This window comes from Barbus barbus (genome assembly GCF_936440315.1).
Source record: "Barbus barbus genome assembly, chromosome: 8".
Lineage (NCBI taxonomy): Eukaryota > Metazoa > Chordata > Actinopteri > Cypriniformes > Cyprinidae > Barbus > Barbus barbus.
The window spans coordinates 17,699,325-17,725,369 of NC_136736.1; the positions used below are offsets into that span (position 1 = coordinate 17,699,325).

Sequence of the window (26,045 nt, forward strand, 5' to 3'; positions counted from 1 at the left end):
GTGTCCACGGTGACTAGCAGACTGGGGCTTGCCCTGCGGCGGAGCGGTGGCAGATGGTGCATCACGCCGGGGCAAGATGTGTTGGATGGCCTCGGTCTGCTTCTGTACTGCCCAGAACTGCTGGGCACAGTCCTCGACAGTGTCGCCAAACAGTCCAGCCCCGGGAGACGAGAGCATCAAGAAAGCTCACTTTGTCGACATCGCTCCTCTCAGCACGGCTTACACTGAATGACCATGGTTAGTTACTCTGAATGACTATTTGCCAAAAAGAGAGATAACATTGCCATTGTTCCCATAACTGAAATATTTTTGCTATTAATCTGTGTCATTAAATTAATTTTAATAATAATTCTGAGTAAATGACTGCAGAAACAGATGTTGAAACATTTTCCTGATGCTCCCCTGCCATGCTTGCTTAGCTTGTCACTTTGTTTCTGACTTGCTCTGCCTCAAAAATTCCTGCTTGCAGCCACATTTATTAATACCGTCACAAATCCGGTTCATGGTCTTCCGTACACTCACCATCGCCCTTCCAACATATTGACTCTTACACCACACTACTGTTGCACTTCACCCTCGGACTACAATTCCCATCATCCATTGCACTGACAACACATATACAGCTGATTGCACTAATCACGCTCACACCTGAGAATTATCACACAATCGCACACCCTACTTAAACCATGGACTTTGTTGGATTACAAATTTATAAAGTGATAAATCTAGGTTCCAATGTAATAGTATATAAACTGAAACATTGTGTTTTACATTTTGAGGTAAAGATGATGACATTCTAAGATCAAGTCAGGCAGCCCAGATGTCATTAAGCTTTTGTCTTTATCCACTTCCTGACCATTTGACAGGGTCCCAAGTTAAAGGTGAAATCTAAAGCTCAGGCACAGCTGTGCCTTTGTCTCTATGATAATGTGAAGGTATGGGCGATACTGTCAGGCTGATTGGATTAGCACCTATGCATTTGAATGACACTTTTATGCTGATGAGGTCAGGGCTGGGGAAATTCTGGTAATGGGCAGATTCCTGTACTGCCTTTTCATGATTTGTTTAGATTGTCTCCACCTCTATGTATCCCTCCCCCTTGAAAGGAATAAACTCTACTGTGCTGAGATATATTCAGACGTAGATGACTACGGCGACGCACAGCGAGTTCTCAATAAAGAGTAACTTCTGCTTGAAAGATATCCCAACGTCTACTGGTCTCTGCTTCGACGAGGAAAAAGTTCTCGTGGGGGGCAACCAACTTCCTCTTCCTCTCTGCCGAGTCTGGCTCTGCGTTTGGCACTCTCCAAGTGTTAGCTGCCTTACCGAGCCATTCTGTGTTCTCTAAGTCTAGGTTTAGTTTATTTTGTTTATAGTCTCATTTCCTGTTTCATGCCCTTGTATCGTGGATTAACCCTCGTCTCACCGTTTCGGACTCTGTGTATACCTCATTTGGATTATTGCTCAGGTTATCGGACTACCCCTCTTCTCAAGCCCTCTGGATATTGTTCGCCGATCGAGGACCCATGAATGCCCTAGGATACTCTTGTGTCTTGCACGATCCGCACGTCTCTCGTCTCGTCGGTGCCGTTACAGAATACTCGGCCACACAAGGATCCAGCAGCTTTTCAAACAGACGTTGGCCAGATATGGACACAACCAGAATATTATTTGCTATAAATATTATTATATTAAATATTATATAATATTTATTTGCTCACTATTCAGAATTACCGGACATTATTTTGATAAAGATTTTCTGCGATGGCATAAACCTACCTCTCAAGTCTAAGCTTAGACATGAGGGTCCATGTTCGTCACTGGACTATGTTCTGTTATCAGTCGGTTCCTCATTCACTGTGGGTGTCGCGGAGGAGGAACACGACATTGCATCTGTGCTGATAATGGTGGCCGCGGAGTTTAGTCAATCGCCAGCTCTGGGACATTCGAGTGTATTGATTGCAACTCTGGTGATTAAACCCGCTCGTGAAATGGCGGCCATACCCGAGCACACTCACATAATGGCGGCGACAGTGGAAACCGTTCACAAAATGGCGGTCACAACAATGCTCCGTCATGTCACAGCTGCCATTCATGAGTCCAACCATCTCACAGCTAATCTTCACGAGGCAAGTCACGTCTCCGCTGACATTCTAGAGTCTCATCACGTCTCAGCGGACCGTCCAGAGTCTCTTCACGTCTCCGCTGACCATCCAGAGTCTCATCACATCTCAGTGGACCTTCCAGTCTCTTCACGTCTCCGCTGACCATCCAGAGTCTCATCACATCTCAGCAGATCTTCCAGAGTCTCTTCAGGTCTCCGCTGACCATCCAGAGTCTCATCACATGTCAGCAGATCTTCCAGAGTCTCTTCACGTCACTGCTGATCTTCCAGAGTCTCTTCACGTCACCACTGATCTTCCAGAGTCTCTTCACGTCACCACTGATCTTCCAGAGTCTCTTCACATCACAGCTGATCAGCCAGAGTCTCTTCACATCACAGCTGATCAGCCAGAGTCTTGTTACGTTCTGCCTGCAACACCCAGATATTCAAGGTCAGTCCTTCAGTATACTAGTCTTGTATCCAGTGTGAGTGATGCACCACTGGTGTCTGCACGTGCAGCTGGTATACCCAAACCAGCTCACTTTAACCCTCCTGTTCCTGTACCTATTCCCCTGTCCGAAGTGCTTACCATGATGGGGATTGCTTTGTTGCGTTTGGGCTGCGTACACCATTCCAGAACTGCCCCAGGCGATGGCACCCGCTGCAACTTCTCCAGAGGTGGCGGCACATGCTGCAGAACCTCCCGAAGCGGTGGTGCTCGCTTCAGCTCCTTGTATGGTGGTGGCGCCCAGCAATGTACTCTCAGCCTGTCGTGTCGCGGTCAAAGAGACTGTTACCACTGTAGAACCTCCAGAGGTGGTGGCAACCACTGCAGAACCTTTGGAGGTGTCAGTAGTATTCACTCACCAACTCTTTGTCGGTCCTATCACAGCTAGAAGGGCTGTCCTTGAGCTCCTGTCCTGTCACGGCTATGGAGGCCGTCTGCGAATCCTCATCCTGTCCTGTCACGGCTATGGAGGCCATCTGCGAATACTCGTCCTGTCCTGTCGCGGCTATGGAGGCTGTCTGTGAACTCTTTGCCTGTCCTGTCGCAGCCAAAATGGCTGTCCCTGAATTCTCGACCTGTCCTGTCGTGGTTACAGAGGCCACTTATGAACTTTTGTCCTGTTCTGAACCGGCCGAGGAGACCATCTCTGAACTCTCGTCCTATGCTTAATCAGGCATGGTGGCTGATTTTGAATTGTCCATTTGTCTAGTCTCATCTAATGTACCTGGTTTTGAACTGTCTGTCCTACCTGTTTGCGTCAAGGAATCTAAACTTGAGTTGTCTGTCTTAATGCTGTTGTTGAGTCTGAATTTGAACTATCTGTCGGTCCCGATTTAAGCATTGTGTTTGATGTTGAACTATGTTTGTCCCATTCCTATCTATGAATCCGTTTTTTGCCCCACTAGTCCAGTTACGATCCCAGAAACCTTACCCGAGCTCCCTGTAGACTCTAGTAGCCTTGTCACAGCCCAAGGACCCACCGTGGAACTCTTAACCCTGCCTGTCACGGACTCAGAAACCATAAATGCACTCTATGTCTGTCCCGTTTCGACTAAAGAGCCTGATTTTGAACTGTCTGCTAGTCCAGGTTCAGTCACTGAAACGTCCGTCAGTCCAGTTTCCTTCAATGAGTCTGTTTTTGAATTGTTTGTTTTGTCAGGTTCTGCCACTAAACTGTTTGATTCAGTCTCGGTCAATGCACCAGATTTTGAGCAATCTGTCAGACCAGTTACAGTCTATGAACCTGATTATGAACTGTTTGCCCACTCGGTTGTCATCAGGGAAAATATTGATGGACTTCCTATGTTCCCTGTCTTGGTCCTTGAAACCGGATATGCTCTCTCTGTCTTTTGTATTTCTGTCTTTTCTAGATTCCAATCTCTGCTGTGGGTTCCTGATCAGCCTGTTCCGTCGGGGTGCTCTCCTGTTCCGTCATGTTGCTCTTCCGTTCCGCCCTGGTGAGCTCCTGCTCTGTCTGCTCCTCCGTGAAGGTCTGCTGTTCCGTCTGCTCTGCCCTGGTGGGCTCCAGTCCCATCTGCTCCGCCCTGATGGGCTCCTGCTCTGTCTGCTCTGCCATGGTGGTCTTCTGCTCCGCTCTGGTGGACTCTAGTCCTGTCTGCTTCGCCTTGGTGCCCTGCTCTGCTGGCTTTACCTCTGTTCCGGGTCTCTTCACTTCCTCACGGACCTGGCCCTCCGTCCCTCCCCCTGTTTCTGGATTGTTCTGAGTTTGGAGCGTCTGGAAGCCGCTCCTTGGGGTGCTCTGTCACGAATCCGGTTCATCGTCTTCCGTACACTCACCATCAGAGGTCGCCCTTCCAACATATTGACTCTCGCACCACACTACTGTTGCACTTCAACCTCGGACTACAATTCCCATCATCCATTGCACTGATGACACATATACAGCTGATTGCACTAATCACGCTCACACCTGAGAATTCTCACACAATCACACACCCTACTTAAAAAATGGACTTCCTCTTCCTCTCTGCCGAGTATTGTTCTTCGTTTAGCACTCTCCAAGTGTTAGCTGCCTTACCAAGCCATTCTGTGTTTATGTTTAGCTCTGAATCTGGTTCTGCGTTTAGCACTCTCCAAGTGTTAGTTGCCTTACCGAGCCATTCTTTGTTCTCTAAGTCTAAGTTTAGTTTATTTTGTTTATGGTCTCGTTTTCTGCCCTTGTATCGAGGATTAACCCTTGTCTCACCGTTTCGGACTCTGTGTATACCTCGTTTGTATTATTGCTCAGGTTATCGGACTACCCCTCTTCTCAAGCCCTCTGGATATTGTTCGCCGATCGAGGACCCACGCATGCCCTAGGATTACTCGTGTCTTGCCCGTGACATACCCGTTTGCTGGTGCTTTGACCCTGCCTGTCATTTTTCTATATTTATTAATAAAAGCTTGCAAATGAATCCGCACAGCTCTCATCTCGTCGGTGCCGTTACAAATACTTTCTGTTTGCAAACATAAATGACATTATCACGATGAGTATTTGGGGTGGAGAATCCCCTCTGTGATCCCTCTTGAACTACTGACATACTGTATTGAGGGGGTCTCTCTGCACAGAATTATTGGCAAGCTCCAACAATTACAATCCTCAATAACCTTCTCTTTTCCTGGCTAAAGGCATGTTCACACCAAGTATGGTAAGGATAAAGATAAAGATAAAAAAAAACCTTCTGTATAAAAGAATAGCAGATTCAACAGCACAACTAACAATACCTGCACAGAGAAATTATATTGTTGGAATCTCTTTTATATTGTTGGATATTATTGGATTTTTTTTTCCAGCTGATAAATGATAAAAGCATTGACAGCCAATTAGAATTCATTCAACTTTAAAGAGCTCGAGCATTTAAAGTGGCAGACAACAAATCTGCAGCACATGCTTAGAATGAACAGTGCTATTGTTCATCAGTGTGGAGGCTAACATAGTTACTGTTGTACAGAGGTGTAAAGACTACCGGAAAACCATACTTGAGTAAAAGTACAGATACCTTACAGTGAAAATTACTCCACTACAAGTTACAAGTCACCACTTCCAAAACAACTTAAGTACTGTTAAAATAAGATAATTTTACTCAAGTATTTTACTTATACTAAATATAGGCTCAAAGATGCACTAGTCGAAGAGACATGCCAGTCAAAAACTGTAATGTTGTGGAAAAGTTGGGGGAAAACAGGCAGAGGCAAGGATCTATGTGCAGGTGTTTAATGGAAAAACTAGAACAAACAATAAGCCAAAAACCAAAGGGAACAAAGAACAGAATGGCAGGCAAACAGACAACCATTACAACCATCACAAAGAACTAAAGTAAAAACTAGGGCTATATATATATTTCAATCATAACATCTCTTGGAAGATTTTAGCATGGTGATGGATATGACAATTTTAATGTATTTGGTCTTGGCGGAATAGATCTGCTACATTGCTGCTGAATTGCTGCACAAATAGCATATAAAATAACCCCCCAACAAGCTGTAAGAAGAAAACAAAACAATTATGTATGCTGCTGCTATACAATAATATGCTTAAAATAATCCCTATAGGCAGAAGTAGTGTTGCTTTCGTCAACGAATTTTGACTAAATATTGTCGTCAAACGAACCTTTATCGCGTGACAAAAACGAGACGAGACACAACGTAAATGATGGTCATGTGACGATGACTATAATTAAATGTATAATGTAATACTGTTGACGAATAAAAACGAGACTAAATGTGGTTTACAAAATAAAAACTATGCTAAAATGTCTCTTCATTTTCGTTGACCAAAACGAGACGAAATGAAATGTTAACGTTATTTCATCTAGTTTAGTCGCGTTATTATTATTATTATTATTATTTTGCAGTATTTCTGTTTCCTGTGTCTCACTTCAGGGGCTGCATCAGGTCGCACTGCGCAGACGCAGGCGACGTCACTTCCTCAAGCCCCACTCGCGGCATTATTTAGAATATGACAACAAAGTTAAGTCTGACACAGAGAAAGGGACCGATGGCCGGCCAGCCAGGAGCCAGTCTTTGGGAGATGTGTGTTCTTCTAGCATGTTTGGTTGGTAAAATAAATGTTGTAAATTAAAATCAGAGCGTCTTCCGTGTCTGGAATGGATGTATTCTTGAGTCTATAAGGTAACAATAATATAATAAGATAACCTTGTTTGAAATGGGTTTGGCTAAAAAATAAATGTTGGTTTTGTCTATACTACTAGGTACTTATACTATATTGACTGGGTTAAATAGAATTGTTTTACTAAAAAGAGACTAAAATACAATTTTCATTGTCGAAAACTAAACTAAAATATCATCAGTTTTCGTCGACTAAAACTAGACGAAAATAGTCATGGATAATTTTGACTAAAATGCTCAGACTTTTAGTTGACTGAAACTTGACTAGACTAAAAAGAGTATGAACGTGACTAAAACTAATAAAAACTAAAATGACAGCTTCACACAAAGACTAGACTAAAACTCAAATTAAATCAGGCCGCCAAAAACAACACTAGGCAGAAGGATGCCCGAAGCCTGAATCCGTATTCAGAAAGGCACGGAAAACAAATAGCAATTGCTAACGGTTGCCTGTTACATTACAGTACATACAATTTCACTTACCACATAAACAGAGTAAGGAGAGATGACTGAGGATGATGGCGAATGATTCGCAGATCCTGAGCACCACTGAAAATCTAATCTTGTAAAATGTGTGGCAAGTACTGCCGCTCCATAGTATAAACAGAGAACATGCGATCGCGAATGTCGAAAATGAAAGTGAAAGAAAACTAAAAAGCGATTGTGCATTCAAAAGCAGGCATAATAATCCCTCATACCCGCAATTTTATATACAGTATAATTACCCAATGATATAACTGCGAGAGAAAGTATTGAAATATATTTTCCTCCCATCTCGTATTTATTCCCTTTAGGGGTTCTGTCATTTTCTTTCCGAACACGGTATTGGGATGCGGCGGATTTCTGGGGGTATGGGGGGGGGGGGGGGGGTGACCATGCCGGCTGAACATTGTGATGTCTATCAACCATCGTCTATCGGCCCAACCCTAATGGAGTATTTTGTGTTTTCCGTGCCTATGCTTTTTGACCTTTATAAAGACTGATTGAATGCTTAAACTGGCAAAATTGAGAAACATGCATAGGATAAACTTTAGTGACTAGTCAAAAAAAAAAGTTTTCAAAAAGATTTCAAATGTCGCTGCACTGCAAAAAAGACTTTAAACCTCTTAACACTTTAAACAAATATCTCTACATAGAAACTCTGACCTAATGTGATAAACACATACCACCTGGTATTCTGAAGCTGAAGTTGATGAACTTGCTGACGAACATAAGGATAAGTAACACCCAGCCACAAGCACCAACCAGCAACCAATGATGGCGCATCATTCGCACATGAACAGGCTGTTAAATCCTACAAAAAAAAACAAAAAAAAAACATAGAAGAGGTTAGTTTCTGCGATTATTATTTGCTGTTGTATGCATTAAAATTAATTAACAATTAACACAGCATCTGTATTTTCAACTACAGTATATTATATTATTTGGTTTAGTGTTACAGTATATTATCATACTATCTGTGCTGCTCATTAACTCTGTGACGCAACATTTTAAGTGAAGTGACGTGTGACCAAGTATGGTGACCCATATTCGGAATCTGAATCTGCATTTAACCCATCCAAAGTGCACACACACAGCAGTGAACACACACATACTGTGAACACACACCCGGAGCAGTGGGCAGCCATTTATGCTGCGGCACCCGGGGAGCAGTTGGGGGTTCGGTGCCTTGCTCAAGGGCACCTCAGTAGTGGTATTGAGGGTGGAGAGAGCACTGTACATTCACTCCCCCCACCTACAATTCCTGCCGGACCTGAGACTTGAACTCATAACCTTTGGGTTAACACAAAATAATTAACAATTAATTGATAATTCCAACTCAGGAAGGTCAAATTTGGGGCAAGTAACCAAGATTGATGGTCAAAGAGACACACAACATGACCATCACATGAAAATCCATGATAGAAATCACGAGCTAAAGACATCTAAGCCATCTAGTCTCGTCACCTTCTCACTTTCTTTTACTTTTATTTATTTCCTTTTCCGTTGAAAGTTCCGCATTCTTAGTTAAGTTTTGCAGCAAAACCGTGTCTCCCGAGTCCAACTCCGACTGTGCCCACCTCAAAACTTCAACCAGCATGCTGACTCGCACAATTCGTCAGCCAACGCCCAAGACGTCACTTTGAACGACAACTGAGCCTCCAGCCAATCAACAACCTTGGCAAACCCCTTTTTGCAACGATGACAACAAAGGGAACCCCCTAAACAGGCAATAGGGGTGTGCCATTTCATACTGTCCACGATAATACCGGTATAAATTTTTACATAATAAAAAAAGTGTCATATCGCGATATCAATGATATAGTGACTTGATGACGTATTTACTAGGGATGCACCGATTGTTCGGCAGCCGAAATTATTCAGCCGAAAATGTTCAGCCTAATAAGCAAAAAGACAGAATAAATTGTACCAAACAATGACGTGATGCGATCAAATAGAGGCGTGCACTAATGCAGCAAACATGACAGCAATGTGGAAGCATTTAAAACTGCCCGAGAAAGACGCAAAAATCATTACAAGCACCGACAGCGAGAGACCGTTTAGTACTGCATCTCATGTCTCCAATGAGAAGAGGAAGGGGTGGTTGTTGCTGATTACTGTATGATGATCAAAATTGCGAAATGGCCTTAAACAATTAAGTAAACTGCGGAAAGTTATGTTTCCTAATGCACGCATGAATTGAATCTTTAGCCAAGGTTCGTGGCTAGAGTAGTTGTTCACTTCTCCATTACGAGATTAAATAAAAATTGTACATAAAAAACTGCCCGATCTTCTGATCAACACATTTTACGTAAACCCATTGAACGCATGGTCCGCCAACTGTGGTCGACTGTGAGTGACGTCACGTCCCAACACGAACACGCCCCATAGCATAATCCCACCCTTGACACTAATCGACAGGTTTCCGTGTAAGGCATCGGAAATGGAAATACAAAGGGAATTGCGATTCCATTTCAGTTTTGGCTGGCTACATACGCGACGCTGAGAAAGTGAAAAAGCAGACGTGGTAATTGAAATTGCTATTTAAATATGACTGGGTTAATACTCGTAAGATATGGGAAACACAGATGCAAACGGACTTTGCATTTCCATTTTAAATTTAGCAGTCACTGTGCGTTCGCTTAAACGAAAATACAAACGGTAATGCGCGATTTGCATTTGGATTATGTCACATTTTATGCGTCCACAAATTGAAAACGCAATTGTAAATACAATTTGCAATTCCGTTTGAATAATGTCTGGAATATCATTCCATAGCACTGCACATCCCCTGCACTGCACATCCCCTGCACAGCCTGGAACATAACATTTATTTCCATGGTCTGCCATTTTCGCTGTTGTCCGCGCTTGTTGTGGATGATGTGGATGAATGGCAACACATAGATGTCTGCACACACTGTCAGAGCTGTGTGAGATCACTACCATCCTGCTTTTGTGGGGGTGGGTAGGGGTGCTAAATAATGTTTTTTTTTGTTTTGTTTTTTTTTCCCATAGGTTTTTAACATTCTTAAAGCTCTTTATTCCAAAGATACTACAAGCTAGTCAGTGTATTCAGCAGGTGTAATGTATTGTAAGTTGCTTCAGAGGTACAACAATAATAAAACAGTGCATTGACATAAAAATGGAAATTTAGGTTTGTTACTTAAGAACTTTTAAAAGCAAGTACTTCTGAACTTTTACTTAAGTAAAAATCTGTCTTTACAACTTTTATATGTAATGGAGTAATATTTAGCAGTATCTGTACTTTCACTCAAGTAATGGAGTTGTATACTTTGTCCACCTCTGCGAAACGCTGAGGATAGATTTGAGGATAGAGAATGAGCGCACAAAAGCATTACTTAGCATGTTAACTAGGGCTGCACAATTAATCGAATTTCTAATCTAAACGATTACATAATTGTTCAAAGCCGCGATTACAAAAATAAATGAACAATTAAAAATGCCCACTTGCATTATTCTGTGTGCTTAAGAGGTGTTTGCAGCGCGGGGTTTATCAAACTCAAACACACTAGATAAAATACATTTTGTCTAACTGATAGTCGTTGTCACTCTGCGCATGATAGATATGTTAAAAGCCAAACGTGTCAAAAGCGGAACAAAATAGTGGTACTCGTTGGAACTGCGCGCCACACTGACCTTTTATCTGCTCGCCTCAAAAGAAAACAGCGCAGCGCGAGTTTAGAGCGTATGCGTTTATTACAGTGACCAGTAGCGATCACGCACTAAACAACGCTGTGAAATCCAGTAAGAAGCACTCGAGTTCAGCGCAGAGGTCTCCAGTACAAATCACGTCTCTTTAATTTAAACTAGTTTAAAGCCAAAGTAATCGGAGCGGTCTTTCTCATCTACACTGATGCAGAAACCGAGCAACAACGATCCAGTTAGAAGACGTTTCAATCCACAAATCACCCACATTTACCATAGTTTTACTGTACTAACACTAATGGTAACAATGGTACGGTGGCAGAAAAGTAGGATATTCATATTGAGTATTATTATATTATTAATATACTAAATATGTTAAAGAAGTGATGGAATATAATTACATTATTTTGTTAATTATTCATTACATCAGTTGATGTGAATTTGTAATTGACTGAATGTCTTTAGGCTACTGTCTTTCAACGCAAACACCATAGAAACCATATAGTTAGGCTACCTTTTTACCATGGTAATGAGGTGCTGTACTTTTGGTTATGTATAAAAGAGGAGGCTGGTACAGTTTTCACAATGGTACTGTCAAATGTACATCTGCATCCCAACTCAAGCTCCTGTTCTAATGTGCATTTCTAAGAGACAAAACTTGTAATATTACATGTTCAGTGCTACCAACTCAGGTGCTGGTGCCACTGCTCTCGAATATTAGACTGGAGCCCTGATAATATAAATTGCACTATAAAATGTTACTGTAATTTGAAATTTTGTCTGTTTAATTGTAAATTAAATATATAGCTTTAGTAAAGTTTTTTCTTTTAGTTTTAGTATAACATTATTATACCATGCATAATTTTACCTTTTTTTGTTTAAAGAAGAACCCAAACCAATGTATAGTTGACATTTGAGGCTCAATGCTATAGAAAAGCAATAAAAGTTCAGGAAGAGTTTTTTCAGCCTTATATATATACAGTTGGGCAAACAAGTATTTAGTCAGCCACCAATTGTGCAAGTTCTCCCACTTAAAAAGATAAGAGAGGCCTGTAATTTTCATCATAGGTACACTTCAACTATGAGAGACAGAATGGGGGGAAAGAATATAGGAAATCACATTGTCTGATTTTTAAAGAATTTATTTGCAAATTATGGTGGAAAATAAGTATTTGGTCAATAACAAAAATTAATCTCAATACTTTGTTATATACCCTTTGTTGGCAATGACAGAGGTCAAACATTTTCTGTAAGTCTTCACAAGGTTTTCACACACTGTTGCTGGTATTTTGGCCCATTCCTCCATGCAGATCTCTTCTAGAGCAGTGATGTTTTGGGGCTGTCGCTGGGCAACACGGACTTTCAACTCCCTCCAAAGATTTTCTATGGGGTTGAGATCTGGAGACTGGCTAGGCCACTCAAGGACCTTGAAATGCTTCTTACGAAGCCACTCCTTCGTTGCCCGGGCGGTGTGTTTGGGATCATTGTCATGCTGAAAGACCCAGCCACGTTTCATCTTCACTGCCCTTGCTGATGGAAGGAGGTTTTCACTCAAAATCTCACGATACATGGCCCCATTCATTCTTTCCTTTACAGGGATCAGTCGTCCTGGTCCCTTTGCAGAAAAACAGCCCCAAAGCATGATGTTTCCACCCCCATGCTTCACAGTAGGTACGGTGTTCTTTGGATGCAACTCAGCATTCTTTCTCCTCCAAACACGACGAGTTGAGTTTTTACCAAAAAGTTCTATTTTGGTTTCATCTGACCATATGACATTCTCCCAATCCTCTTCTGGATCATCCAAATGCTCTCTAGCAAACTTCAGACGGGCCCGGACATGTACTGTCTTAAGCAGGGGGACACGTCTGGCACTGCAGGATTTGAGTCCCTGGTGGCGTAGTGTGTTACTGATGGTAGCCTTTGTTACTTTGGTCCCAGCTCACTGCAGGTCATTCACTAGGTCCCCCCGTGTGGTTCTGGGATTTTTGCTCACCGTTCTTGTGATCATTTTGACCCCACGGTGTGAGATCTTGCGTGGAGCCCCAGATCGAGGGAGATTATCCGTGGTCTTGTATGTCTTCCATTTTCTAATAATTGCTCCCACAGTTGATTTTTTCACACCAAGCTTCTTGCCTATTGCAGATTCAATCTTCCCAGCCTGGTGTAGGTCTACAATTTTGTTTCTGGTGTCCTTCGACAGCTCTTTGGTCTTGGCCATAGTGGAGTTTGGTGGTGTCTTTTATACTGATAACGAGTTCAAACAGGTGCCATTAATACAGGTAACGAGTGGAGGACAGAGGAGCCTCTTAAAGAATAAGTTACAGGTCTGTGAGAGCCAGAAATCTTGCTTTTTTGTAGGTGACCAAATACTTATTTTACCGAGGAATTTACCAATTAATTCATAAAAAATCCTACAATGTGATTTCCTGGATTCTTTCCCCCCATTCTGTCTCTCATAGTTGAAGTGTACCTATGATGAAAATTACAGGCCTCTCTCATCTTTTTAAGTGGGAGAACTTGCACAATTGGTGGCTGACTAAATACTTTTTTGCCCAACTGTATGTATATATATATATATATATTGTAACGGGGTGGAAGGAACACGCAACAAGGAGAGCTCGAGTAAGTACCCCGGAGGGTGGATTTTATTTAGTAGAAGCGTGAAGAGGGTGTAGTGAGGCGCGGCCGTGACTGGCGTGCTCTCTGCTGCGTGAACGTGGCGTGAAGGACCGGCTCTGGCTTTGGCGGGGTCGATCATGGGCTGGTTTCTGCAAAAGAGATGAGGCACACAGTCTGTTAGTCAGTGTTCTGTTTGGAGAAGAGACTCCCCGTGTGCGGGGCTCACGCAGCTTATCTGGCTGCGGCCAGATTGGGGACAGGTGCGCTCGCCTCCTCCTTAATGAGCGAGCGCAGGTGTTCCTTGTCCGTTTCCAGGACAACGCTGATAGGTAATCGGGACGCTCGTCACACTCCCCCCCCCTAAGTGTTGTCCTGGGCTTGGAGACAAGGCAAGGCAGTAGTAAGGGGGATATTGCGGATGGGTGGGGAGTGACCCCTGACAGACCTGTATACGCCGACCAGAACCGTGAAAGGCCGTCGGCGTTGGCGTTTTGAGCCCCGGCCCGATGGTAAACTTTAAAGCAGAAGTCCTGGAGTGCGAGGAACCACCGCGTCACCCTGGCGTTGGTTTCTTTGGCCTTGGCCATCCACTGCAGGGGTGCGTGATCGGTGTAGAGGGCGAACTTACGGCCCAGGAGGTAATAGCGCAACTCCAGGACTGCCCACTTTATGGCCAGGGCTTCCCTCTCCACTGTCGCATAATTCCGTTCGGCCGGCGTCAGTTTCCTGCTGATAAAGAGAACGGGGTGTTCCTCACCTTCCTGAACTTGAGACAGGACGGCTCCCAACCCCGTCTCAGATGCGTCCGTTTGCAGCAGAAAGGGGCAACTGAAGTCGGGGGCGCGCAGTACGGGCTTTTCCGTGAGGGCCCGTTGAATCCGTCTGAAGGCCTCCTCCTCTTCAGGTCCCCAGGGAACGCATTCCGGCTGCCCCTTCCTGGTCAGGTCTGTCAGAGGGGCGGCTAGAGAGGAGAAGTTGGGGATAAAACAACGATAATACCCCGCCAACCCTAAGAATGCTTTGTTCGTGGTCTTGGGGCGGCGCGGACGGCCTCCACTTTCTTTTCTTGGGGCCGGATGACTCCCCGTCCCACTTGGTAGCCCAGGTACTTTGCCTCGAACAGTGCCAGATGACATTTGGCCGGGTTGGCGGTGAGTCCAGCCCGTCGCAGCTCCATCAGCACCCTCCGCAGACGGTCTAGATGGTCTTCCCAACGCTCCGAGTGGATTACCACATCGTCCAGGTAGGCGGCGGCATACTGCTGGTGGGGACGAAGGATAATGTCCATGAGCCTTTGGAACGTGGCAGGTGCCCCGTGCAGGCCGAAGGGAAGGGTCCGATAATGCCAGTGTCCACTAGGCGTTGTGAAGGCTGTCTTGGCTTTGGCCGCTTCGGCGAGGGGCACCTGCCAATAGCCTTTGGTTAGATCCAGGGTCGAGATGTAGCGGGCTCGTCCAAGGCGGTCCAGTAGCTCGTCCACCCGGGGCATTGGGTATCCGTCGAACTCTGATACTTCATTCAGACGTCTGAAGTCATTACAGAAGCGGAGGGTGCCGTCGGGTTTTGGGACCAAGGCGATGGGGCTGGACCATGGGCTGTGAGATGGCTCAATTACCCCCAACTTCAACATGTGTTGGACCTCTTCCTCAATAGCCCGCCGACAAGCCTCTGGGATCCGGTAGGGCCGTTGCTTGACCACTACTCCTGGAGGTGTCTTGATGTCATGCTGGAGCACCTGGGTGCGTCCGGGCACCGGGGAGAACACATCCGAGAACTGACTAACCAGGTGCTGGAGCTCAGCCTTCTGAGGCGCCGACAGTTCCGTGTTCATGTCGACGGGGACCGGGTCTACCGTTGCTAACGCCACTGTCTGCGATGGGGTCCCTACCCATTTTTTAAGCAGGTTGACGTGGTACAGCTTCTCCGCCTGGCGTCTTCCCGGCTGCCGCAGCCGGTAAGTGACGGGGCCCACGCGCTCGAGTACCGTATAAGGCCCTTGCCAGGTGGCGAGAAACTTGCAGGCCGAGGTCGGTACCAGCACCATTACCCGGTCTCCCGTCTGAAACTCCAGAGGCTGAGCTGGCCGGTTGTAGTACCGTTGTTGGGTCTGTTGGGCTTTAGCCATATGGTCCCGCACTAATGGCATGACACGATCGATGCGCTGCCGCATTTCCGTGACGTGCTCAATGAGCGTTCGATGGGGGCTGGGCTGTTGGTGTTCCCAAGCTTCTTTGGCTACATCCAGCAGGCCGCGGGGCTGTCGTCCGAACAGGAGCTCAAACGGAGTGAAGCCGGTGGACGCCTGCGGAACCTCCCGTATACCAAAAAGGACGTATGGGAGCATCTGGTCCCAGTCTCTCCTGTCTTCGGCCGCCACCCGCCGTAACATCTGTTTTAGGGTTTGATTAAAACGCTCGACCAAGCCGTCAGTCTGGGGGTGGTATACGGTGGTCCGCAGTTGCTTCACCCGGAGCAGACGGCAGAGGTCAGCCATTAGGCGGGACATGAACGGGGTTCCCTGGTCAGTCAGTATCTCTGCTGGTATGCCCACCCGGCTAAACAGGAGAAACAGCTCGCTGGCGATGTTCTTGGCAGTAGCTTTCCTCAAGGGGATGGCTTCTGGATACCGGGTGGCATAGTCGACGACTACGAGGATGTGTTCGTGTCCCCGGGCCGACTTCGGCAACGGCCCTACTAGATCCATCCCGATGCGCTCGAAGGGCACGTCTATGATGGGCAGCGGAATGAGCGGTGAGGGGGGAGGTAATCTTGGGGCCGTTTTCTGGCAGGTGGGGCAGGCCTGGCAAAACCGTCGCACTTCCGCCTCTAATCCCGGCCAGTGGAAGCAGTCGCGGATCCGTTGTGTGGTGTTCTGCACCCCGAGGTGCCCCGCCGTAGGGTGGGCGTGGGCCAATTGCAATATCGCTTCCGTCTTGGAGCGGGGCACCACTAGCAGGCGCTTTTCTTCCCCCCTCCGCTGGGCGACACAATAGAGCAGACCGTTCTCGACGAGGAAGTGGGGAGAGGGATGCGGCTTCGGCTGGCAATCCTTCCCCTCTAGCACACGCACCTGTTGCCAGCAGTGCTTGAGCCGATCATCCTCTCGTTGCGCTCGCCCAAAGGCGCCCCCTCCCAGGACCTGTTGATAGACATCAAAGAATAGGTTAGTATCATGGGAGGGGGACTCACCTTCTCTCCCACTATCGGTGGCCACGAGAACGGGGCGGCGGCGAGGTCCGGTTTGCAGCCGCCGGCCGCGGCGGCCCCCTCTTGAGCTGGCAGGCTGGGAGATGGAGCTCAACAAGGCGTCGAAGCCCGGCCAATCGCGTCCGAGCAGCACATCCACCGGCAGCTTCCGAACCACCCCCACTTCGACAGGCCAGGTTCCAGCACCGGCGGAGATCATCACTCGCCTCGTGGGCACTTCGCGGGTATCCCCGTGTACGCAGGCAATTGGAAGCCGCGTCTTCGTTTCACTGCGGGGCGGTAATACTCGGGGATGTATGAGGCTGACGGAACTGCCGGTATCCAGCAACGCCTTGTGGGACCGCCCGTTAATCCGTACTTCCACCTCTGGGGCGCCCCTCGGTGGCTCTTGGTGTACCGCGCAGCCTGCCAGCCAAGGCTGAGATTTTGGCGATGGGGCTGCCGTAGGCATCGACTCGTCCTGAGGCCCCAGGGCCGCCGCTCTGCTCGTTGGTCGCATCGTGCCCTCCGGCGCGCGCTGTTCCTGGACCACCCTCCGGGGAAAGAACGGCGCTCGCTCCCCGGCATCTCGGCGCTGGGCCGCCTCTGCCAGTTCGATCGCCTCAACTAAGTCCAAGGTGGTAGTGGGGTTCCTCATCCCCACGGCTTGGCGAAATCCCCGGGGCAGGGCACGTAGGAGGCGATCGACCACGATTCGTTCCGTTACCTGCGCAGCGGTGGGCTCCCCGTCCATCAGCCAATGCTGGGCGAGGCGCGTTAGGTCGGCCGCTTGGGTGCGCGCTGGAACTCGGGGCTGGTAGATCCAGTCATGAAACTGCTGGGCCGCACAGATCGGCGACAATCCAACCCGGGCCAGAATTTCCCTCTTCACGTCCTCATAACGGCTACCTCTATCGACGGAGAGGCCAATATAGGCCCGCTGTGCTTCGCCCGTGAGGAGAGGACCCAACGCGCTCGCCCAGTCGTCGGGATCCCAACCTTCCGTAACCGCTGTCCTCTCGAAGAGCTGCAGATACGCCTCTACATCATCCTGGGCTGACATCTTCGTGAGCAGCTGCATCGCTTGTTTCCGGGGGTCAGGTAACGGAACGCTCTGGCGGGCGGCCAGCCGAATTCCCGCTAACTCCTGGTCGGTTTGGCTCTGCCGGGCAGCCAGATGTTCGGCGATCTGCTGCTGGCGCAGGCTAACCTCGGCGAGCTGCCGGAGAAGATCCTCCATGCCGAGGGGAGGAGGCGCCGTCTGAAAGGGAAAAAAAAAGGCCAACGGTGAGGTGAGTGTGGCGGAGATCACTTGTTGGTGTTATCTTCCACTAATCTGCCCGCATTCTCCACCAGTGTAACGGGGTGGAAGGAACACGCAACAAGGAGAGCTCGAGTAAGTACCCCGGAGGGTGGATTTTATTTAGTAGAAGCGTGAAGAGGGTGTAGTGAGGCGCGGCCGTGACTGGCGTGCTCTCTGGTGCGTGAACGTGGCGTGAAGGACCGGCTCTGGCTTTGGCGGGATCGATCATGGGCTGGTTTCTGCAAAAGAGATGAGGCACACAGTCTGTTAGTCAGTGTTCTGTTTGGAGAAGAGACTCCCCGTGTGCGGGGCTCACGCAGCTTATCTGGCTGCGGCCAGATTGGGGACAGGTGCGCTCGCCTCCTCCTTAATGAGCGAGCGCAGGTGTTCCTTGTCCGTTTCCAGGACAACGCTGATAGGTAATCGGGACGCTCGTCACAATATATATATATATATATATACACAGTGCCCTCCAAAAGTATTGGACAGTAAAGACAAAATTGCTCTGTTGTCTGTGAAGTCAAGACATTTACAAATATTATTAAAAGATGAATACGAGACAAAACTATAGAATGTCACATTTTATTATTGCGTGATTCAACACAGATGTTTTACCAGCTAAGAAGTTCAGCACTTTTAGAGTTTCATCCCTCTATCTGATGTGAGCATAAGTATTGGAACAGTTGCCTCACAGGTCTTTCTAAATGATCAGCTGTGCCCTGTTGCATTAATTCTTCAGATATTAAAAGCAGGGAATGTGTCGTATCAGTTATATCCATTACTTCTGCATTCTGAATCTTGCATTCGAAGATGAGACACAAAAACCAGGATGAAGATGAGGGAGCTGACTTTGAGAGAAAAGCAAGCAATTTGGATGCTAAAAGAAAAGAGGAAGTCAGTTAGAGCTCTAGCAAAAACAAAGGGCATGGAGAAATCAAGAGTTTGGAAACCACCAACGACACCAGCAACCAACAACGACCTGATCGGCTGAGAAAACAACAGTACTTGATGACAGACCAATCATAAAATCTGTGAAAATGAATCCTAAAAGACGTGTCTGTAAAATTACCAACAACTTCCAGAAAGCTGGTGTGATACTCTGACAATTTACTGTCCTCAGGAGACTTTGACGCAGAATTACAGATGCTACACAGCAAGATGCAAACCTCTGACCAGCACCAAAAATAGAAAGGCAAGATTAGAGTTTGCAAAAAAAGGTGAGCCAGAAAAGTTTTGGAACTGTGTTTATGGACCGATGAGACAAAGATTAACCTTTATCTAAGTGATGGGAAAGCAAAAATGTGGAAAAAAAGGGAACTGCAATGATCCCAAGCATACAGCCTCATCTGTAAAGCATGGTGGAGGTGGTGTTATGGCATGGGCATGCATGGCTGCCTCTGGAACAGGCCCTCTCAACTTTACTGATAACTTAATGTATGATGACAGTATCAGAATGAATTTGGAAGGGTACAAAACAATCTTGCCTACCAATATTCAAGAAAATGCCACCAAATTCATTGGAAAGTGCTTCATATTGCATCAGGACAATGACCCAAAACTAGGGATGGGAACCGAGAACCGGTTCTTCTTTAGAACCGGTGCCCAGTGAATCGATTCCTTGGAACCGTTAGCGTACCTGCTTAACGATTCCGCTTATCGGTTCCGCTCGTTGCAAATGTGTCATGCCATCACACACGCGCTGCGTTGTTTTGGTTACGCAGCAAACTTGTCATCGAGGCAGAAGCGATCTAAAGTGTGGTTATATTTCACTCGAAAAGACACCAATGCGGTCATTTGCAACAGTTGTAAAAGTTTAATTTCGGCAAAAGGGGGAACTACCTCCAATATGCAGAAACATTTGGCCACACAGCACGCAATTCATTTGCAGGACTGTCGCGTGTTTGATACACTACTACTTAGCGACACAGCAACAACAAGTGAGTCAAGCAGCAGCGGAGCTAACGAGACACCAACTGATAGTTGTGGTCTTTACAGAAGACTTCTTTGTATTTTGTACGTCAGTTGAGTTTAATTTTGTTTCAGGTTGAATATTCCCAAAGGCACATGCTCTTCCTTGACTGTTTACAGTCTTGTGTTTTTAGTTTTTATGGCACTTAAATGGCAGTTTTATTTTTTTTTTTTGTCTGGACCAATGAATGTGAAAAATTCTATAGGTCCCTGGACTTTACTTTGTATCTCACCTACTTTTAGGTTTGTTCTGAGGTTGCTACACATAATTTGTGTATACTCTGAGTATGTGCTGTGTTCTTATCAGATATTAAAGTGAGTTAATACAAACAAACAAATTTGTACTTATTCCCTCACCCAATGAGAATCGATAAGAGAATCGATAAGGAATCGGATCGATAAGCAATATCGATAATGGAATCGGAATCGTTAAATTCTTATCAATTCCCATCCCTACCCAAAACACTCTGCCAGTTCAGTCAAGGAATTTATAAGGGCAAAGAAATGGAAAGTCTTAGATTGCCCAAGTCAATCTCCAGATTTAAATCCGATTGAACATGAATTTCACCAGCTGGAGAGGAGAGTAAATGCAGAAACTCCCCAAAACAAGCAACAATTGGAATTGGCTGCATTAAAGGCTGGGAAAAGCATTTCAAAGGATGAGACCACGAGTCTGGTGATGTCTATGGGTCACAGACTCACTGCTGTGATTGTGAGCAAGGGATCTGCAACTAAATAATAGCTTTTAATCTTTTATATCTGCCTTATGTTCAACTGTCCCAATACTTATGCTCACATCAGTGAGTAGGATGAACTCTAAAAGTGCTGTTGTTTTTATTTGGTAAAACATCTATGTGTTGAAACGGCTAATAATAAAATGTGTCATTCTGTAGTTTTGTCTCATATTCATCTTTTAATCATATTTGCAAATGTCTTGACTCCACAGCCAACAGAGCAATTCTGTCTTTACTGTTCCAATACTTGTGGAGGGCACTGTATGTATATTAGGGATGCAACGATTATAGATTTTGCTGGTACGATTATTGTCTGATGAATAATCACGGTTTTACGATTATGACGATTATTATGCATTTATTCATTTCCTAACATTTAATAATGTATAAAATCACATGAACACTCTTTAGATGTTAAAGTGTTATTTATTACTGGCTTTTGAAACAGAAATAACACAGTAACCAACAATACAGCACAAAATAATAATAAACAAACAACAAACAAAAGTCCATCTCTCCCATTAGAATTAAAAAAGGTGACCGCTGCTCTGTAAACATCCATGACAGTATTTCTCTTTTGAAAATAAGAAATGGAAATAGATCACAAAAGTATTTAATGTTTTCAGTTTGTACATTCTTTACATTTCTTTTGTACCTGGGGTAGAGAATTTGGAAACATGGTGAAAAAAAAATCTTGTTGGTTTTTACTTATGAATAATACTACAACAGGAATAGTAAATAAATTTAATGAAGTATTATTAATATACAACTAATATTAACTTTATTTATCCGACAGGGGAAACTGTTACTAATGATGGAAATAAAGTGAAATATTATTGTAATCAACTGTCATCCATACGTATTCATTTTAATAATCTTTATAATAATTCATATGATTTTACATGTAGCCTGAGAAAATTAGTTTAGCTGCTATTTCAAATATGGCGGTCCAAGTTTCTGTTCGTCTTGTTGGTCACGGTAACCCCGCCCCCAGCCCCTGACGCAAGCGGTTCTTCCTTCTAGCCCAGCAATGTTTTGGTGCTACTTACGAACCGCTTTTACCGGTTCGGAGCTGGTTCTTTGGATGTCGAAAAACAAAGAACCGGTTCGAAACTAGGCTCTGGCTCCGAACCAGCACTGGAACTGCTTAGGTGGAAAAGGGGTAACAGACACAGGTAGGCTAATTCACACAGGCAACTGTCACTTCTCTCTCGAATAATTAATTCAAGTAGCTAAATAGTATAATTAATTCAAATAAATGTGATCTTACTGCACTATTTAATCTCTTTCTGATCTGAAGTGGGCAGAATGCTGAGCTAACGAGCCGTAGCTTCGCGTCAGGTGGTTCTTGCCTTCATGTCGTGCATTAAAATCATTCAATGTACAGCTAGCCGTGCATTATCCCATATGTATTCGCTCTTTAGCATTAGTTTTTTTACGGCAATATTTAAATGACTTCTTGGTGTACCCAAAATGGTACCACACTTTCGACAGGCATTTCTCTGGTGGAAATAAAGCTTCGCTGTTTAGTCCCTCTGTCACTAGTCTAATGCGTGTAGTAGCCTTCGTGTCTCTGATAAGCACGTAATTTTAAGATGGTGCACCACTAGTGTGACTTTGTTTTCATTTTGCACAAGCTGCAACAGTTCAGCTCCGTGCAACAGAAACACTCGGTTTTGTGGAACCTTTACGATTAATTAACCGTGACGTTTTAAAGTGCGGTTAATCGCGGAACCGGTTAATCGCTGCATCCCTAATGTGTGTATATATATATATATATATATATATATATATATATATATATATATATATATATATATATATTTTTTTTTTTTTTTTTTTTTATATGGCAAGCAGCTTCAAACAATGGCATAAATCTGTTCAAAATAATCATTATTAATAATCGCAATTACAATCTCAAGGGAATAATTGACAATTACGATTTTTGTTATGATTTTTAATGTTAACCAAACTGATAATGTAGCTTATTGTTAACCTGATAGATGAAGAGCCACATTTTAAAAAGACTGGCAACTGGTTAACCAATTAGCATGCTAAGCTAACTAACATGATACAACAAACGTTGACACAGGCAACTTCTATATTTCTTGGGAACTGTAGTGAACATCAAAAATCCATTGAGTCATTTCTGTGCAGCTTGGTCCAAAGACCATCTGATTAGATTTTGGACAAAGCTGGACAAAATTTGTAAGAGAATTAGAAAAAAAAAAGAAATATCGTCAGAATCGACATAAGTAATAGGAATGCACTGATAGAAAAAATCTGGACAATGTTTTTAAAAGTTATAAGCATTTTGGCAAGAATACTTTTCTCTAGAACACAATGTGGTGCTGTGTTCAAACTTTTCATGTACTTTCAGGACATGCTGACGATGATTCCTAACAATTTGTGTGCTGATATGTCAAACCGTTTATGACAAATTTTAAAATACCGGTTTGAAAACTGAATTTTTGAACTGGTGCTATAGGGTTGGTCAGATTACTATTCATTATCATCACTACAAGTCAGCTTTCATCATTTTCATATGTTTTGTTCATGTTGTGCTTCTAGTCATGTATGGAATATTTTTCTCAAATAAATCTTGTTTGGCTGTGAGACACCAAATGGCCCTTTGTGTTTTTTTTGCTAACCGTGCTCTTTTCCATTCGAATGGAACTTTGCTATACTTCGGCGCAGTTGCATCGTTTGAACTGTTTTTCCCGGTTGCATCCCGCTACATATGGACTGTGCAAAACCACTGGAATTGCTCACCGGAGAGAGAGAGTAGTATACGTTATGTCAAAATGATTGATTTTATTACCATCATAAAAATTCCACCCCCCTCCCATAACTGGACACCTGTTTGGACACCTGACACAAGAAAAAACATCAAACGTACAAAGACTGTTTATTTCCCTACAAGTGGAGACTAGTGTTGTTAAAACAGGAAAAACGTAGAAAATAAAACAAAAAAGCAATGACGTTAGTTAAACAATGCGGTAGTTTTTCCTATCATTAGAATTTAAAAACTAGTTCGTTTGACAAAGTTAAATAGAAGAAGTGAGCGCGTTCGTTTATCAAAACCTATGTTGTGGTTTTTAAAAAGTATGAATTTATAACAGATACGAAGTTAAATAATATAGAATTGTTTTTATCTTACCATGGTACGCCTGTTTTTTACCAGGGCTCGCGACCGCTCGAGGAGTATATACAAGAGTATTTAGACCTCGCCCATTTTTCTGATCTGCCGGACTATGCACTTATTGACTTCTTTTGTGAGGGCATTAACCAACCACTCAAATCACGTTTAATCCGTGAGGGTCCCCGTGCGTCACTCACTCAGTATATGGATTATGCTTTGCTGTGTGTGGGCTCTCCGTTCACTGTGGGTGTCGCGGAGGAACGTGACACCGCACTCACTCGCGAGAAGGTGGTAACAACCACACCCCTTCAGGTCATCGCTGTCAAGCCAGAGTCTGCTCACGTCAGGCCAGAGTCTGCTCACGTCAAGCCAGAGTCTGCTCACGTCACGCCGGTCAAGCCAGAGACTGCTCACGTCACGCCGGTCAAGCCAGAGTCTGCTCACGTCACGCCGGTCAAGCCAGAGTCTGCTCACGTCACGTCGGTCAAGCCAGAGTCTGCTCACGTCACGCCGGTCAAGCCAGAGTCTGCTCACGTCTCAGTGCTCCAGCCAGAGTCTGCTCACGTCTCAGTGCTCCAGCCAGAGTCTGCTCACGTCTCAGTGCTCCAGCCAGAGTCTGCTCACGTCTCAGTGCTCCAGCCAGAGTCTGCTCACGTCTCAGTGCTCCAGCCAGAGTCACACCACGTCTCAGTGCTCCAGCCAGAGTCACACCACGTCTCATTGCTCCAGCCAGAGTCACACCACGTCTCAGTGCTCCAGCCAGAGTCACTTCACGCCTCAGCTCCTCAGCCAGAGTCTCTTCACGCCTCCGCCGAACTGCCAGAGGCTGTTACCACAGATTCAAGGTCAGTCCTTCGAGTTCTGATATCCAGTATGATGGACCCACCACTGATGTCGGTGCGAGTAGCTGGCATTCCCAGGGCCTCAACCCAGGCTGTTACAGAGACTGTTCCCCTGACCTCAGTGCTTCCCGTTATGGCGGTCGCCATTTTGAGTGTGTGGGCTGCACACTGTGCTCCTGAGGCCTCTCCTGTCCACGAGTCTGTTCCTGAGGCCTCTCCTGTCCACGAGTCTGTTCCTGAGGCCTCTCCTGTCCACGAGTCTGCTCCTGAGGCCTCTCCTGTCCACGAGTCTGCTCCTGAGGCCTCTTCAGTCCACGAGTCTGCCCCAGAACCTCCAGAGGAGGCGGTGTCCACTGCACAACCACCAGAGGTGGCAGCTTCCGCTGCAGAACCTCCCGAGGTGGTGGCGCCCACTCATGAACTCACTGTCTGCCTTGTCACGGCCACGGAGGCCGTTCCTGTACTCACTGTCTGCCTTGTCACGGCCACGGAGGCCGTTCCTGAACTCACGGTCTGCCCTGTCACGGCCACAGAGGCTGTTCCTGAACTCACTGTCTGCCCCGTCACGGCCACGGAGGCCGTTCCCGAACTCACTGTCTGCCCTGTCACGGTCAAGGAGGCCGTTCCCGAACTCACTGTCTGCCCTGTCACGGCCACGGAGGCCGTTCCTGATCTCACTGTCTACCCTGTCACGGCCATGGAGGCCGTCCCTGAACTCACTGTCTGTCCTGTCACGGCTAAAGAGGCCGTCTGTGAGCTCTCGCCCTGTCCTGTCACAGCTAAAGAGGCCGTCTGTGAACCCTCGCCCTGTCCTGTCACGGCTAAAGAGGCTGTCTATGAGCTCTCGTCCTGCCCTGCCACGCCCTCTGTGATCATGAATGCTCTCCCTGTATTGTCTGTCTCTGCTCTCCCTGTGTTGTCTGTCTCTGTTTCCCCCAGATCTCAGACTCTGCCATGGTTTCCTGCCCAGTCTGCTTCCTGGCTAGGGTTTTCTGCTCAGGTCTGGTGGTCCTCTGCCCCGCCGTGGTGGTCTTCTGCTCAGGTATGGTGGTCGTTTGCCCCGCCGTGGTGGTCTTCTGCTCGGGTCTGGTGGTCGTCTGCCCCGCCGTGGTGGTCTTCTGCTCGGGTCTGGTGGTCGTCTGCCCCGCCGTGGTGGGCTCCTGGTCCGTCTGCTCCGCCCTGGTGGGCTCTTGCTCTGTCCTGCTCTGCCGGTTCTGCCTCAGTCCCCGGTCTTCCCACTTCCTCACGGACCTGGCCCTCCATCCCTCCCCCTGTTCCGCCTCCGCTCCACCGCCCTCCTGGACTACAGAGGAGCGTCTGGAAGCCGCTCCTTGGGGGGGGGCTATGTCACGAATCCTGGCCATG

The 26,045-nt window shown here is 46.0% G+C and overlaps 1 protein-coding gene across 4 annotated transcripts in view; it reads right to left on the reverse strand.

The window, feature by feature from the left end:
* Positions 1 to 26,045, reverse strand: part of LOC306873924 (carbohydrate sulfotransferase 10-like) — an 84,607-nt gene that overhangs the window by 19,639 nt on the left and 38,923 nt on the right. For 3 of the 4 annotated variants that reach the window (XM_079423491.1, XM_079423492.1, XM_079423490.1), the window contains one exon: positions 7,907 to 8,034. The exons of the other annotated variant lie outside the window; for it this stretch is intronic. In XM_079423491.1, coding sequence (XP_079279617.1) covers positions 7,907 to 8,009 — 103 coding nt within the window. In that variant the 5' untranslated portion in view covers positions 8,010 to 8,034. The remainder of the gene's footprint in view (positions 1 to 7,906; positions 8,035 to 26,045) is intronic. 4 annotated transcript variants of the gene reach the window in all.